Here is a 17018-nt window from a genome sequence, read left to right on the forward strand (position 1 = left end):
CTGCTGTCATTATGATTTTAAAAGAGTAAACACAGTTGTTTGACAATGAATGGCTTCACACAACCACTAACCATGAGTGAAAAAAAAAGGTTTTTGTGTTATTCATATTCTCTAAAAAATGACCAAAAAGAAAAAAAAAAGAAAAAAAAAATCCTAAGTTCTGCTAGGGTATGCAAACTTTTGAGCACAACTGTATTAGTTAAAAATCTGACATTGGTTATTTTGTGCCATGGAGAGCTGACCATCTGAGGTGACATGGGGCCTCAATTTTCCTGTTAATTATACTGTTGAAATGTGCCACCAACATACAATTTATATCAGTGACATGTGGTGAGGTTCATGGCTTCATCACAATCAGGTTTACAAACATATGAACCCTACAGAGTAGCCTATTCACCGTTTGACTGGCAGCAGTTAATGGGTTATTTTTAAAATCTCATATTAGCATTCTTTACAGATACAAACGTCAGCTCACAAAAAAGCACATTTAATTAAAAAAAAATTATTATGGTCTTACCTTTACTTATAAATGAAGTCCATGCGCCGCTCCTTCTGAACAAAAGCATCGATGACTTGTTTGTAGAAGTCTCCCTTATCTTCCTTCAGTTTTAAAAGTCTCTCTGTCTCAATGGAGATCACTGCCAGGGAAGAAAGTCGTCCTTCATCAGTCCTGTTCCGACTGTATGTTTTGAGCCTTTTCAGTGCTGAGAATGACCGCTCCACTGATGCTGTAATAGCTGGAACAGTGAGCACAAGCTGGAGCAACTTTGTTGCCTCAGGAACAGTTTGAATGAGATCCTTCTCGGCCAAAAAGCTGAGAAGCTGTGCAGGAGATTTACATTCATCCCTCACCGTTTGTGAGCTATACAGTCCAATGAGATCCGCCTTTAGTTTCACAAAGTCAAAGAATTTGGCATATTTTGACAGGCTCTGGAGTTTCTTGTCCTCAAAATGTTGTGACATTTTGCTGAATTTTGCGCAATCCACCAAACCAAGGAAAGCCAGCTCACCAAAATGATCAAACCTAGCCTTCATTTGAGAGCTTACATTATCCAGAATGTTACAGAACACTTGTTTCCGTTCATATCTAATGGACTGTCTGCCTCTGCTCTCTGTCAGGCCAAGTGTGTTGCATTTCTTCTCAAAACGGTCATAGAAACTGCCAAACTCCAGTCTCATGCGCTCCAGAGCTGCAATGGAGTTGCGGATGCGTGCAAGACAATATTCAATGTCCATCACTTTATTTTGCAGCACTCTAAAAAGTGTGTTAGTTTCATTGAAAATGTCCTCATATGCCATAAGTAGAAAGCATGTCGATGCTTCTGATAGCCACCGATCGTATCCTGCTGACATCATCAGTGTGTCATTATCCCAGCTGTCAGAATTTTCTATAATGATATGAAATAATGCACGTAGATCATGTTGGTGCTTGCTTATTGTCTGCACCAGCCTAGAGTTAGAGTTCCATCTTGTAGGCGCTGCTCTGGGTAAACGGCGCTTGACAACATCATCCAGCAAGTGAGTGCGCTTTGTGGACTTGCTGAAAAATGACGCTAGTCCCTCAGCCGTTTTAAAAAACGTGCGACACTCAGGCATGCACTTTGCTGAATGCAGTAGCACCAAGCTCAGGTTGTGTGCATAACAGTGAGTAAACATGGCTTCGGGCACTTTTTCTTTCATTTTAGCTTGCACGCCATTAAGCTCTGAGGCCATGACAGCAGCTCCATCATAGGTCTGAGCTACAAGCTTTTCAACACAGTCATACTTCTCCAACACTCGCAGGACATACTCAGCAATGGCAGGAGCGCATCTGTCCTCACCCACGTCGTCAAAGCCCAAAAATGCCTCCTTCACCTCACAGTGTGCTTCAGTTTTAGCCACATAGCGCAATATGACAGAAATCTGAGCTTGGTTTGTGACATCTGTGGTCTTGTCTACTTCCACAGCAACAAATGGAGTTGCACGGATCTCCTTTTTAATGTCATTTCTAATGACATCACTGACTGCTTCAATTAAATCATTCTGTATTCTATTTGACAAGCCAGAAAACACAGTAGATGTCTCCAAGTGTCCAGCTAGCCTGTCATCTTTCTCAGCAAAAGCATGTAAGAGTTCAACATAGTTGCCACGATTGGCTGAGCCTGTACTTTCATCATTTCCATGAATGGCAGCTGCTGTTTGGCGAGGAAGCAGGTGGCATTGATGAGATCTTTTAAAATTTCTCTGTTCTCTTTTACCTTAGCATTGTGGATGGTGATGTTGAGTCGTCGCTGTTCGTCCAAAGCCAAGTCAATCCTGGACATCCCAAATGTTTTTAACGCGATCTGGCTTTGTATGTGAGTGGTCGACTGCTCGTGTTTGATGAGACTTCTTTGCAAATTCTTCAGGTCACAATATCCCATCTGAGTCCAGACATTGTCACAAGTTGAGAAAAGAAGGCAGGAAAAGCAGAAAAGGCGGTTTCTTGCTGGACATCCACACAGCCAACCTTTTCGGGTGTACCACTCCGTCTGAAATGAGCGGGTCTTGTGTCCCGCAGTCTGAAGCAAACCTTTTAGCTCCGGCGTTGGTCTTCCTTTAAGTATTATCTCCTGCTTTGATTGTAAGTCCAGTTTAGAAAATTGTTGCAGTTTGGATATGTAATCCTCCGTTCTGAAAGTAAGGCCAGGTGAGAGGAAAAAATAAATGGAAGCCTGCACATGACTTGCTAACAGTAAATTGTATCTTGCTGTCACTTATTCTGCAGGAGAGGAATCACAAGAAGAATCCCTGGGATCACTAGTGTCCCCTACCATGAGGCAGGAGAACTGCGTGCCTCACCTAGTGCCTCTTTGCAGCCATTTTATGATCGCTCAACACACGAAACATGTTACACACACACATACAGTTATTGACAAGAAACACTGTACATTATGTACATCAGTTAAACTATGGAAATTAAGTTCCTATAGCCTATTTGAATATTTTAATAGCAACATACAGAGAAACAGCGATACAGTCTCACTGCATAGCACACCAGCAGTTAGCCGAGTCACTGCGCAATCCGTAGTGAGGTTCTGCTGGCCGCTGCCTCACCGCACGTCTCTTCTCAGTATTTGAACGGTAAATGTAAAAATTCAGCAATTTTGAAGAAAAAAAAAACGGTGAAGTTAAAAGGAAAATAACTTCATAGTACAAATAACTGGAGAAATATAGCCATTTAATGTATTTTTTTTTCATTTTACATTTTTTTGTTTCCATGACGATAGGCAAGGCACGGCCTCCCCTACATGCACGTCACTGATTTACATCTCATATAATAAATACTTCTGTTTTTCCATGAGTGAATTTGTATATCGTCGTCATATACAAATATGACGTCATATTTGTATATGACGTCAGCCATCACTATAAGTGTATCAGCTCAATACAGGAGAGACGGCGCCTTTCAATGAAAGAAGAAAACAAAAAAAAATCCACCAATGATTATACATCGGTATCTGCATCTATATCTGCCAAAATTAGCTTGAGAATATTGACATCGACTATCAGCAAAAACCTAATATCATTGCAGCACGAGTGCTTGTTTTCTTACTGTGTACCCATTTTCTTTAATTGTTTCACTGTAATTTTGGAGGCCACTATATTACTATACTACTCTAAATGCTTTCAGAACAGCACTACATCTGTCATCACAAACAGACACGATCTTATCTTTAAGGGAACTTAAACATGACTAGCGTGTTGCCACTGAGGATCCACGGGCTCTAGATTGAGTCGTGTTTATATAATAGGTAGCTGACATTTTTCAAGGGTGGGAATAAAATACGCAAAGCTTGTATAATGAGTTGGAATGGCGTGCAAGTCCAGAATGTTTGTAGAACTTTAGACCAACAGTTTTTTTAACTCAACCCTTTTATTTCCTATTATGTAATTTTTAAATGTTAATTTACTGTCTTAATGTATTTATAAATAGTTTTGGTTCTTGTTATCATATACACACACTATTATTATCTACATTATAATAGCCAAATGGCCTCTGTGTTTCGCGCATGCATGTGTATTGGCTTTGATCATGCAGAAACTGGGGAGAGCTGACATTTGTCGTTTGGTATGCTTATGTATTTTGGATCAAGGATGAACACTGATAGGATGTTTTGGAGAAATTACCTATTTTAGCTAACCAGTAGGACATTGTGCTGCAATACATCATGGCAGTTCAGGGTTTTGGTATTTTAAATGTTATTGTGGTTCATGTTAGTTTAACAGTGTTGTTAGTGATACTGTCTTAATGTCTTTTTGTAGTTCAATTGGTTTAGTCAATTCAGTTAAGTGTCATGTTGTCGTTACCATGTGTGAAAAGAGTAATGCTTTTGATGTCTTCTGCCACTGCCTCTGTTTGTGCATGTGTAAAAATTAAAAGCACCTGCTTGCAGCAGAAAAAAGAAAAAGCTCTGCGTGTGTGCGACTGGGGAGCGCCACCATTTTCCATCCGGTATGCTTATGTATTTTGAGTCAAGGATGAATGCTGCAAAAACGGAAAGTTGATAGGACTACTATTTTTTGAGAAATTAGCAATTTTAGCTAACCAGCAAACAACTGACATTGTGCTGCAATGCACCATGAGAGTTTGGGGTTTTAAATGCTGTTACAAGGGTTCATGTTAGTTTAACAGTGATGTTAGTGGTATTATATTTTTTTAGAGGCTGGTGAAGCAGATTGAATTACAGACTGTATGGCTTTGGCTCTTTGCCCCCTTGATTTAGGCATCAAATTTTGTAGGATCTTGTTCTTGTGGTAGTAAATATTCTGTCTGCTTGACCCTGGAGTGGCTTCATTATCTTGGCTACCGCCAGGGTGCGCTGGCATTATTACTCTCAGCGTCCATCGTCTTTGGGGTGTTACTTTCTCAGTTTTCTCTTCCTGCTCCCGGGGCTTCTTGTCTTGCTTTCTCTTTCGGTCTCTTTCTTCCATCCAGCATGTTTTGTAGCCAGATGCATTCTTGCGACTCAGCCTTTTTTTTGTCTCTCATGTTCTCTTTTTTCACCTTGAGTCTGGGACTTCAAATTCTTCTTAGTTCGTCTGTGTTTGATGGTCCTTCCTTCCTTCTTAGCCTTAGCCTCTCTGGCTTTGGCTCTTTGCCCCCTTGATTTAGGCATCAAATTCTGTAGGATCTTGTTCTTGTGGTAGTAAATATTCTGTCTGCTTGACCCTAGAGTGGCTTCATTATCTGGCTACCGCCAGGGTGCGCTGGCATTATTACTCTCAGCCTCCATCGTCTTTGGGGTGTTACTTTCTCAGTTTTCTCTTCCTGCTCCCGGGGCTTCTTGTCTTGCTTTCTCTTTCGGTCTCTTTCTTCCATCCAGCATGTTTTGTAGCCAGATGTACTTGTCTCAAGGTTTTCTCATACCTTTCTCTTCCTCTTTTTACGCTTCCTTTCTGCATCCTTCTCAAGACCTCTGCAAGTTTTTCAGGGTTTTCTTTCAACTTTTGTCTTTTTTTTTCTTTGTCGTTCCTTTGCCTTTAGTTTTTTTTTTTTTTTTTTTAACATCCTCAGGGTCTAAACTATCCATGCTGGGAAATTACAGAAAATGAAGTTCTTACCAACATGGTCCACAGTTAGATATAGCTAGAAAATATTTGTTACTGTTTAAAGGACATCCTTCAGAATTACAATTTAAAAACTATAATTTTATAAACTGTACTCTATATAAAGGCGAAAAAAACAAAAACAAAACATTGGTTAGCATTTTTCATTAAAAATTGCCTCCCCTGAAATCACCAGAAAATTAAATTTCCTTGGGACCTGTATTTTCTGTTAAATCTAAAAAAGGAACCCCCCACCCCACAGTAGGCCTAGAAAGATGATCACCAATTATTTTTTATATTGGCTGAAGACTACATTCACTATGGTGGCCTTGGAAGCCACGTTGGGCCGTATTACATTCAAGAATTTAATTAAATCACATCAACAGATGTTATTTTCTCAAAAATTAGGAAAGAAATAGAGACACACGGCATATATGGTGATGTGGTCACTTATGTCCGTCATGCCTGTGACGGACGTGACACAACAGGGGATGGAATCATACTTGTTTACCTCCAGACCTATAAAAGGGAGTTCTGGATTATCTTTTGTTACATTAAGATAGGTAATTACAGAAGCTATACAAACATTTTGTTCAAAATTTTTCACTGTTGGTGTGGACACACGTGACATAAGGGGACGGAAAAAAAATTGTTGCTTTTCAGCTCAATGAAGTTCATAGACCTGAAATTCTGTGCAGCCAATTGCATTTACATTTGACAGAGGATAACAAGACAAAAATGCCAAAGTAAATGTCAATTTTAGTACTTACCATTTGTATAAGTGACTTGAAATGTCAGGGCCTCCCAAAATTGCCATTTTTGCACAAATTTATACCATATTGCCATTGTCGAGTTCCTTATGGATAAAGGTACAATGATAATTTTTTCACTAAAAGAAACCATGTGAACTATATTTTTGATAATAAAAAAATATCTGACATTAATTGAGACACCTGGAATAATTATTATGGGCACAGAAAAATTTCATAAATTTTTTTTACATATTTGTTAAATTTGCCAAGTTTAGTGCCTTCATTTGGCCATCACATCATCAAAAGCAATGAATAATGTTGAAATTTACTTTACAAGTAGTCAACATCAGACACTTTTCAGACAAAAACTAAGAATCAGTACTTTTCCAAGGAAAATCCCTTATATTTACTCATGTTTTTTGAAAAATTAGATTGTTCCATTTTTCGTGCCTTGCGCTCATATTGTATTTGGTTAACAAAGTTGTTAGTGTTGGTGTGATTGATTTACTGCTAACACACCATTCCAGTAGGGGGAGGTAAATTATCTTTATATTAAAAGCCTGAGCCTGCATGGGTGATATTATTGGGTGATATTATTTAGTAAGATCAATGTTAAGTACATAATATATAATTGTGAATATGTAACAATACATGGATGGCACAAAAAGTGAAAACACATTTCCAATTGTGGTCCATTTAGAAATCAATGACAAAATAGAAGTAAGAATAAAATATAATAATAATAATACTGAACATAATAATAATAATAATAATAATAGTGTGTGTATATAACAAGAACCTAAATTTATAAATACATTGATAGACCTTAATAAAAATTACATAATTAACAGGAAATTAAAAGGTTGAACTCCTCTTCTAAAAACTGTTGAGGTCTAACGTGCTACAAACATTCTGGACTCACACCATTCCAACTCATTATACAAGCATTGCATAATTTATTACCACCCTTGAAAAATGTCAGCTACCTATTCTATAAACACTACCTAATCTAGAGCCGGGGATCCCCACGGGGCACACCGGGTAGTTATCATCATTATTATTATTTTATTCTTACTTCTTGTCATTTGATTTTTGAATGGCCTACAATGGAAATAATTGTTTTTACTTTCTTGTGTCATCCATGTATGTATGTGCAATTATATGTACTGACATTGAACTTACTAAAAAAAAATCATGCACGCACGCATTTAATATAAAGATGATTTACTGCCCTCTGCCAGAATGTAGTGTGAGTTCAGAAAGTAGTTTGTAACATCCATTGTTCAGTGTTGTTAGCTAATATCTATAGTCCTATCATCGTTCCGTTTTGCTGGTTGTTCATCCTTGAGCCAAAATTTCTTCGTGACTGAAGTACACACATGCATGCACGGAGAGCATTTTTGTCTTTTCCGCATTTGCCGTAAGCAGGTGCTTCTATTTTTAGACATACACAGAGATGGTGGAAGAAACTGAATACAATAAATCATAACACTAACAACTAGGGTTAGGTATCAAAACTGTTCCTATTAAGAAATTATTAATCCACCTGACATCAATAGCCTTTTTGCTTAACGATTCCCTTATCAGTCCTTCCGTTCACATTAGCCAGAGTGGCCATGTTTTTGAGGGCCATTTATTGAGAAAATGATCATCTTCTCTACGTTGATTGCAGACCTGTTGTGCTTCTGCAGCGGGTTCTGCTTGAAGCAACGAAGCTGCACTGCAACCTGCTGCTTCGCTGGTTCTAGCCTCGCTGATTTTTCATAAGTGGCAAGACCGTAATTTCTTCCTTAACACCTTTCAAAGCCATTTAAAGATGTCAATCGTGAGTCACCTTTGTGTGAATAAAGTCACCAACTGGGGACTCTTGTCTAGTTTTGCGGACAAGAAACGAGCATCGTCCTCCATTTCATTCCGTTTTGTGGGACTAACTGCATGGCTCCAAAACTTTGAAAACACAGATTCCAGTTGGAATTAATAAACTTCAAAGCGAATCACCCATTTTAAATCAAATTACACCTCTTTCCAAACGTTGTAATAGAGACAACAAACTACAACCAACCAAAACTGTTTTTCCCCTCCCAAGATGAGATGTCCTCTGTTCTTTATGAATGACACTTGTTGACTTGCAGCACAGCTGACTAAGAGCTCAGCTCAGGGGCTATGGGGTTACATTTGTCTCATTTATACGTGAAAGGAAATGCTTTTGACAAAAACTACAGATCATTTATTTCTATAAATGTCTAGAGATCTAGGATCCACCATGTACAGATTTTATTTATGTCCAGAGATCTAGGATCCAGTGACCAATTTCATATTTATTTATTTTAAGGCTCAATAAAATGTTGTTGACATAAATAAACTTGTAAAGCCTACTTTTAGTACACAGAAAATTCACAAGAGGTACTGATAAGGGAACGATAAAGATTGGTTCGATAAGCAGAATCGATAGATAAATCTTATCAATACCCATCCCCATTAACAACACTGTTAAACATGAACCACAATAACAACATGTAAAAGCCCCAAAACCCTGAACTCCCATGATGGATTGCAGCACAATGTCCGTTGTTTACTGGTTAGCTAAAATTGCTAATTTCTCCAAAGATATTTGTCCTATCAACTTTCCACTTTTGCAGCGTTCAGCCTTGACCCCAAATACATAAGCACACCAAACCACAAATGTCAGCTCTCCCAAATTTCAGTGTGATTGAAGCCATACACATACACATGCACGCACACACACACGCAAACAGAGGCCACTTGGCTATTACAATATAGATTTAGCTTTCTTGGTCTCCTCAAAATCATAAACATCACTGACATCAAGTTCAGATTCAGTAGAGAGTGAAATCATGACATCACTATATGTGTGCGTAAATAATTGTTTTGCTCTAACCTGCCAACTGGTTCTTTCCAGTCCAACATTTGAAGGGGCTCCTGTTCCTCATACATGCAGGTTTCAGCCTCTTCCTTTTTAATGTGGTGGACCCCTGAGTCCTCTTGGTCCAGACTAGAGGGCCATGGTTCCTCTTCCTTTTTAATGTGATTGACCCCTGGATTCTCTTGGTTCATACTACGTGGCCATGCTTCCTCTTCCTTTTTAATTGATGGACTTCTGAATCCTCTTGGTCCAGACTATACATTTGTGCTGCCTCAGCCTTTATAATGTAATGGACTCCTGGGCCCTCTTCGTCCTGACTCGACGTCCATGCTTGTTGCTCAGTGGAACTTCTGTTTCTTTTACCAACAGCTGCTGCGCACCTATACAAACAAACACACACGGTAAACAAGCAAAGTGCAAATACATTGTACATGAACACAATTTGTCAGGCCAAGAAGCAATGACATGCCATGTAACTCGGTTCGAAAACAGAATATACTATGGTTGACCATCCAGGGGGATTCACAAAACAATACGAAAATTTACCAAAACTTTTGATATGGCATAAGATCAAATGTTCATGGTGATCATCTGATACAGAAGCTGCAGCTGCTGTGTTTACCTGTCTAACAGAAGCTGACACAATGTGGAAATGCTGGTTGTCAGTAATGATGCTTCTGCAGAAAACAGGTCATTAAAATCAGAATCACCTTTATTGTCATTGTAATTTGCATTTCAATGAGATTTGAGTGCCAACTCCAAAAAGGTGCTTTCCGTGTGTGCGTGGTGGTACTTAACCTTTCATCACTTTCATATCGTATTGTTTCATTTTAGTGAGCTCTTATTCAGGTAATTTGATGATGTGCAGACACAAGACAGCCATCATGCTCATGCATAGTTAAAAACAAGTATATTTCTACCCAAACATGTTGATGGAACGTGTGGATCGGTCTTTTGTAGTATTTACCACAGCCCCCAAATGGAGTGGTTTATGCAAGAAATTTATCTGACTGCTGTCAATGTACATATTAAGCAAATATGTAGGCTGCTTTTTTACATTTGCGCAATATCTCTAAAATTAAAAAAGGTCTTGTCTCAGAGTGATGCTGAAAAACTAATTCATGCATTTATTTCCTCTAGGCTGGACTATTGTAATTCATTATTATCAGGTTGTCCTAAAAGTTCCCTGAAAAGCCTTCAGTTAATTCAAAATGCTGCAGCTAGAGTACTGATGGGGACTAGAAGGAGAGAGCATATCTCACCCATATTGGCCTCTCTTCATTGGCTTCCTGTTAATTCTAGAATAGAATTTAAAGTTCTTCTTTTTACTTATAAGGTTTTGAATAATCAGGTCCCATCTTATCTTAGGGACCTCATAGTACCATATCACACCAATAGAGCGCTTCGCTCTCAGACTGCAGGCTTACTTGTAGTTCCTAGGGTTTGAAAGAGTAGAATGGGAGGCAGAGCCTTCAGCTTTCAGGCTCCTCTCCTGTGGAACCAGCTCCCAATTCGGATCAGGGAGACAGACACCCTCTCTACTTTAAGATTAGGCTTAAAACTTTACTTTTGCTAAAGCTTATAGTTAGGGCTGGATCAGGTGACCCTGAACCATCCCTTAGTTATGCTGCTATAGACTTAGACTGCTGGGGGGTTCCCATGATGCACTGAGTGTTTCTTTCTCTTTTTGCTCTGTATGCACCACTCTGCATTTAATCATTAGTGATTGATCTCTGCTCCCCTCCACAGCATGTCTTTTTCCTGGTTCTCTCCCTCAGCCCCAACCAGTCCCAGCAGAAGACTGCCCCTCCCTGAGCCTGGTTCTGCTGGAGGTTTCTTCCTGTTAAAAGGGAGTTTTTCCTTCCCACTGTTGCCAAGTGCTTGCTCATAGGGGGTCGTTTTGACCGTTGGGGTTTTTCTGTAATTATTGTTTGGCTTTTGCCTTACAATATAAAGCGCCTTGGGGCAACTGTTGTTGTGATTTGGCGCTATATAAATAAAATTGATTTGATTTGCTGTTAACTTCAATCCAATTCAGTTTATTTATATAGTGCCAGATCACAACAAAGTCACCTCAAAGTGCTTTACATGGGAAAGGTATATCCTTACCAACCCCTGAAACAAACACAAATGCAACTTTGGTAATGAAAAACTCCCTCTGGTGTCTTTTTGAGGAAGAAACCTCCTGACTTGAGTTGTGGACGTTGTTGTTGTGCCAGTACATGCACTACATGATACATTATTTGTACCTCAAGGACACATCAATAGATAAATAGAAGCTCAACTCAAGCATGATATGGACTAATAACACAAGTTTAAAATTAAACAGCTTGTGTGTGATGGGTCATAATGGGAATCATTTTCCCATTCAAACATTCAAGGCATGATCCACGGGCTTGAAATCCCCCGCAGAGAAAACAAATGTTTCTTGTGGCTACTTCTGTAGAATCCATGTTTTGAAACGAGTCCTGCATACATACAGAAACATTAATAAAGGATCACCAAATCCTCACCAAGCAATAACATGGCATTTACACTCAAAGGCCACTTTATTAGGAACACCTGTTCAATTGTTTAAGCTTGTCAGCCAATCACGTCAGCAGCCCAATACATTTAGGCATGTAGATTTGGCAAAGACGACTGGCAGAAGTTCAAAAGAAGCATCAGAATGGGGAAGAAAGAGGATTTAACTAACTTTGAACGTGGCATGGTTGTTGGTGCCAGATAGGCTGGTCCAAGGATTTCAGAAACTGCTGATCTACTGGGATTTTAACACACAACTATCTCTAGGGTTTACAGAGAATGGTCCAGAAAAAGATAACCAGTGAGTGGCAGTTGTGTGGATGAAAATGTCAGAAGAAAATAGGCAGCCTGGTTTTAATGGGCGACTGTGTGATGCTACCAATATCTCTGAGGAATGTTTCCAACACTTTGTTGAATCTATGGTACAAGGAATTAAGGCAGTTCTGAACCCAGAAGGGGGCCTGGTGCATAGTCAACTTACCATTCCACCAACTTGCCCACTCCGAAGTCATCTTTTTTTTTTTTTATCTTGTTCGATACCCACTCAAATTTTTTGCCGACTTCTGCTCAAAAACGAGCGCAAACACGATACGCATAACCCAGGACATTTAATGAATGAATAAAATTATCTTCACGCAATGATGATTTCATGATGTGTCATCTCTGGCGAGTAATCGATGCGAGTGTGCGACTTCACAGTCAGCTGTAGCAACCAGCTAACTTGCCCAATTCATCAATAATGATCTAGCTTTGTGGGCAATTGCATGGGAAAATATACCATAGAAGTATATTCAAAGTTTTTTAGGTGTCAGATGAGATCGGTGAGTTGGTATAATGCCAAGCTAGCAAGGTGTTCCGAGGAGCGTATGGGTTGGCACGAGTATACTAGACCTGTTCAAAATGTCAAATGTTACAAAATCTTTTGGGCCACATGTTGTTCTAGTTCCACTAATAAAATAAAAGATCTGTGCCAAATTTTATTGTAATCGGACACTGTTTAGGGGTCCCTCACAAAGCAATAATGTTCTCCAAACAAGCAATGTAGTAATCCAGTAATTCCAGTAATGTTCTCCTCTGGGTGACCAATCAACCACCACTTTTTGCAATTAGAAGCCATCACATGTGCCTGTAAATGAAAAAATAATGACACAGTCTTCTCCCGTTAGGGTGACGTTGCCTTGCCAGCAGAGGGAGAAGAACATCTGTCACTCTGGGGAACCTCTAAATCTTATCTGATTGAGTTCAAATTTGGTCTGCACATATAAAACCCAAAGTGGAACAAAAAACATGTGGCTCAAAGTTTCTCACAACTTTTATATTTTTACTATATAACATGAACAGCCTTAGAGTATACATCACTTCCGGTGAAGTGGTGAATCTGAAGGCAAGAATTTGTAGTTCCACGGCTGGCTGCCCGATGAAAACAAGCTTGGGCTGTATTGCTTTCTATTGAAATCAGCTGGTTTGGTTTTGTCTCTACCTTGCTCAGCTGATAACTATTAATGTCTGGAATGATGAGATTTATACACCAGGCCAAGCTGAAATGGACCATTGTACATTAAATTGACTTTATTGACAAGTCTGACCCCTTTGAAAAGTGATCAAATTGCATGTATTTGTATGGGTTGCTACGGATACAGTCACTTTCGGTGAAGTGGCCAATCCGAAGGCGAGAATTCGTACCTCCATGACTGGCCGCCCCATGAAAACAAGCTCGGGCTGCATTGACTGTCTATTGAAATCAGATGGTTTTGTTTCGTCTCTAACAAACACCTGATAGCTCTCACTGCCTGAAACGACGAGATTCATACACCAAGCTGACCTCAAATGAACCACTGTACATTAAATTGACTTTATTGAGGAATCTGACTGGAATCTTGACCGGAAAAAGGTCAGGTCAGGTCAGTGGGGTGTCCTTGCCTCAGGTGGAGTTTAAGTACCTCAGGGACTTGTTCACGAGTGAGGGATGGATGGAGCATGAGATCGACAGACGGATCGGTGCAGCGTCTGCAGTGATGCGGTCGCTGTATCGGACCGTCGTGGTGAAGAGAGAGCTGAGTAGGGGGGCAAAGCCCTCGATTTACCGATCGATCTACGTTCCAACCCTCACCTATGGTCATGAGATTTGACTCATGAACGAAAGAACAGGATTGCGAGTACAAGCGGCCGAGATGAGTTTCCTCTGCAGGGTGGCTGGGCGCTCCCTTAGAGATAGGGTGAGGAGCTCTGTCACTTGGGAGGAGCTCAGAGTCGAGCTGCTGCTCCTCCACGTCGAAAGGAGCCAGCTGAGGTGGCTCGGGATCTTTTCTGGATGCCCCCTGGACACCTCGCTGGAGAGGTGTTCTGGGCACGTCCCATCGGGAGGAGGCCCTGGGGAAGACCCAGATCACGCTGGAGGGACTATGTCTCTCAGCTGACTTAGGAATGCCTCAGAGTTCCCCCAGAGGAGCTGGGGGAGGTGTGTGTGGATCGGGAGGTCTGGCGGTTTTGCTCGAGCTGCTGCCCCCGCGACCCGACGTTGGATAAGCGGAAGAAAATGGATGTATGGATGGACAGATGAGGAATCTGACCCCTTTGAAAAGTGTCCAAATTACATGCATTTGCATTGAGCTCGGCGATGTTTTCATCGGCCAGAAATGGCCACTAGAGGGCACTCGGGTAAAGTCCGCGCTAAAAAAATGTTAAATTTTGAAATAACATTATTCCGTGGACAAAGAAACGTGCAGGATTTGGAGAAAAGAAAATCAAACCTGTTCCATGGTGAGAATGTACAACAGCACCCAGTAGTTCTCTTTCTGGCTTCTTTTCTTCTTCTGAACCACAAAGTTCCCCCTCGTGTTCTGCTGTCGTTCTTTCAAACAGTTCAGATCTCTCCTCTTGTTCATCTGCAGGTAGTAGATGCTTTGGTAACGCTCTCCGCATTTGGACTTGAGACATTTTCACACAATGACACAAACGGTTTCAACACACAAAGGCCCAGTTTAAAAAAACAAAAAGTGGCGGGGGGGTGGGGGGTGTGGCAGGCTAAGCTAACTCCGCAAGATTTGGAAGGTAAATAACGGCACAAGAAACAATTTGGAAATCATGAAGTTAACGTTTAGCCTAAGATCAAGTTTAAGTAGGTCACGTCAACCGGATATCAATTTAATTTTCGCAAAAATAATACTCCGAGAGAGTTTTGGATCTACCGAAAGTCGAAAACGCAACCAAAGTCCACAGGAAACACGTCATATCGGTGCGACCAACACCAACAGTAGTGAGGTTTTTTTTTGTTTTGTTTTGTTTTTAACAGACTTTATTGGAATTTACAAGAAACAAGGCATTTGGTAAAGTACAGTGAGTGAACCATAGGCATATATAAAAGAGTGAACAATCATAAAGGCAACAGGCAAGTATGAAGACGGGGATTACAGAGTACAAGTGTTTAAGAAGTTATTGTATAATGTAGCTGGTTAAATAAAGGTTGAATAAATAAAAAATAAATAATAAATTGTGGAGAGATTTCATAAGTGTGTATGTAATATTAATGATGTGGGGAAACGACTAAAATTGCTTAATAAAGATTAGAAAATGATTTTTTTTTGTGTGTGTGTGTCGATCTGTATTCTGTAGTGACTTCAGTTTTACTGCCTGAATGTTTTGTCTGATAAATATCTCACCGTTCATTTAGCGATTCAATTAGAAGTCTCACTTTCATAAATGTCAATTTATCCCTTTTTAATTAGCCTCTGTTTTTTTTGTTCACATCTGGTTTTCCATCCTGAGATATTCTGTAAGAGCAAATTCATAGAATGGAAATACTTTTTCTCTCATTTTGTTGGGTCACAGGAAAGTCGCTCAAATCTAGTGAGTAAATAGAAATCGATGTACTAGAGCAGTGATTTTCAACCTTTTTTGAGCCGCGGCACCCTTTTTATATTTACAAAATCCTGCGGCACACCACCAACCAAAATAATATTATAATGCTATTACCTCTGGTTTTGCGCAAAACCCAATTATCGCAATAGAAAATCGATACAGAAAACACCGCATTTCGAAAATCCGCAAGCATTTTGCGCTCTGATCTCAAGTAGGGCTGTGGCAGCTGTAGCTGCTGCGACATCTGGCAGTATTTTGCCACTTGCCACAGCAACTTTGGCTATTTCAGCAATTGCCAACGAATTGCCAGTTTGTACTAACTACCACAGCCCTGTGGTAACCTGTTAAGGTTAGAGAGAAATGCATTTTCAATTCTCTGTATGTGGAGAACATGTGGAAGAATGGACAATAATTCAACTTTGACTTAGTGCAACACCAAGGATTCCCTGACTTCATCTTTAAGTTAGTAATGCCAAGAAATAGAAATTTTATTTCTTTCAATTGTTTTTCATCACCATTCAAATTCAAATGTGACATAATGATGACAACAATGTATTTTACTTCAAATTTGCCATGCCCTACTGTGTATTATATTATTGTTTGGTCCTAATCACTACTAGAATTATCTCAATAAAATTAAAAATAGCCATTTTTTCATGTTTGGAATCACTCATTGCCAAATTGATATTTAAAAAAAAACAAGCCTCATAAATGATGTAATGAAAAATAAACATAAAAATTGTGGAAATATTTATATATAGCCTATAGTTACCGGGAGCATTAGGCTAATTGATTAAATATTAAAATAGCCTATAGAAAAGGACTATTCATGCATCATGCAATGACATAAAAACAGGTCATTTTGATCCATGTTTCACATAAAAGGGTTAATTAGTACATTAAAGTACTTAAGTAAATCAAAACTTATCCAAATAAAGCAAGGCCAATAGGTCACACACTGTAAAGTAACAATATATGTAACACCTATACAATAAGATGTTTTTCCTAATCATTTACGGGATAGAGACGCCATTAGAAACAAGAGGTTCAAAGTTAAACAATTGATAAAAGGTACTTGTCAGAACAGCCAGGTCATATGTAAGTGATTTAGCATCAGGTTCTCCACAAACATAAAGTGTGAGGAAGGAGAGGGGCAGCCGCATATCTAACTGCGCCCCAGACCAATCATGAGCAGCTCTACTCACTGGGCCCCGGGGGTTCTGGGGCCAACCAAAAATCCACGGTGCTTCGGTATCGCTTTGCCTAGATAGGATTCTGACTTAGAGGCATTCAGTCATAATCCCACAGCTGGTAGCTTCGCACCACTGGCTCCTCAGCCAAGCACAAAAACCAAGTATCTGAATCTGCGGTTCCTCTCGTACTGAGCAGGACTACTACAGAAACACATCATCAGTAGGGTAAAACTAACCTGT

At 39.7% G+C, this 17018-nt stretch overlaps 2 protein-coding genes across 3 annotated transcripts in view; both read right to left on the bottom strand.

Moving 5' to 3' along the window:
* LOC117525947 (gastrula zinc finger protein XlCGF57.1-like) overlaps window positions 1-17018 on the bottom strand; it is a 106291-nt gene that overhangs the window by 30406 nt on the left and 58867 nt on the right. Inside the window, exon 2 of one of the 2 annotated variants that reach the window (XM_034187922.1) lies at window positions 3656-3665. The exons of the other annotated variant lie outside the window; for it this stretch is intronic. Coding sequence (XP_034043813.1) covers window positions 3656-3665 — 10 coding nt within the window. The remainder of the gene's footprint in view (window positions 1-3655; window positions 3666-17018) is intronic. 2 annotated transcript variants of the gene reach the window in all.
* On the bottom strand, window positions 505-14862 carry LOC117525960. The gene is made up of 3 exons (XM_034187941.1): window positions 14478-14862; window positions 9220-9584; window positions 505-2652 (listed from the first exon to the last, which is right to left on the bottom strand). Exon 3 carries the CDS (start codon window positions 1711-1713, stop codon window positions 520-522), a length of 1194 nt encoding a protein of 397 aa, XP_034043832.1. The 5' UTR covers window positions 1714-2652; window positions 9220-9584; window positions 14478-14862; the 3' UTR covers window positions 505-519.

This window comes from Thalassophryne amazonica, chromosome 15, assembly GCF_902500255.1.
Source record: "Thalassophryne amazonica chromosome 15, fThaAma1.1, whole genome shotgun sequence".
NCBI classification, from domain to species: Eukaryota; Metazoa; Chordata; class Actinopteri; order Batrachoidiformes; family Batrachoididae; genus Thalassophryne; species Thalassophryne amazonica.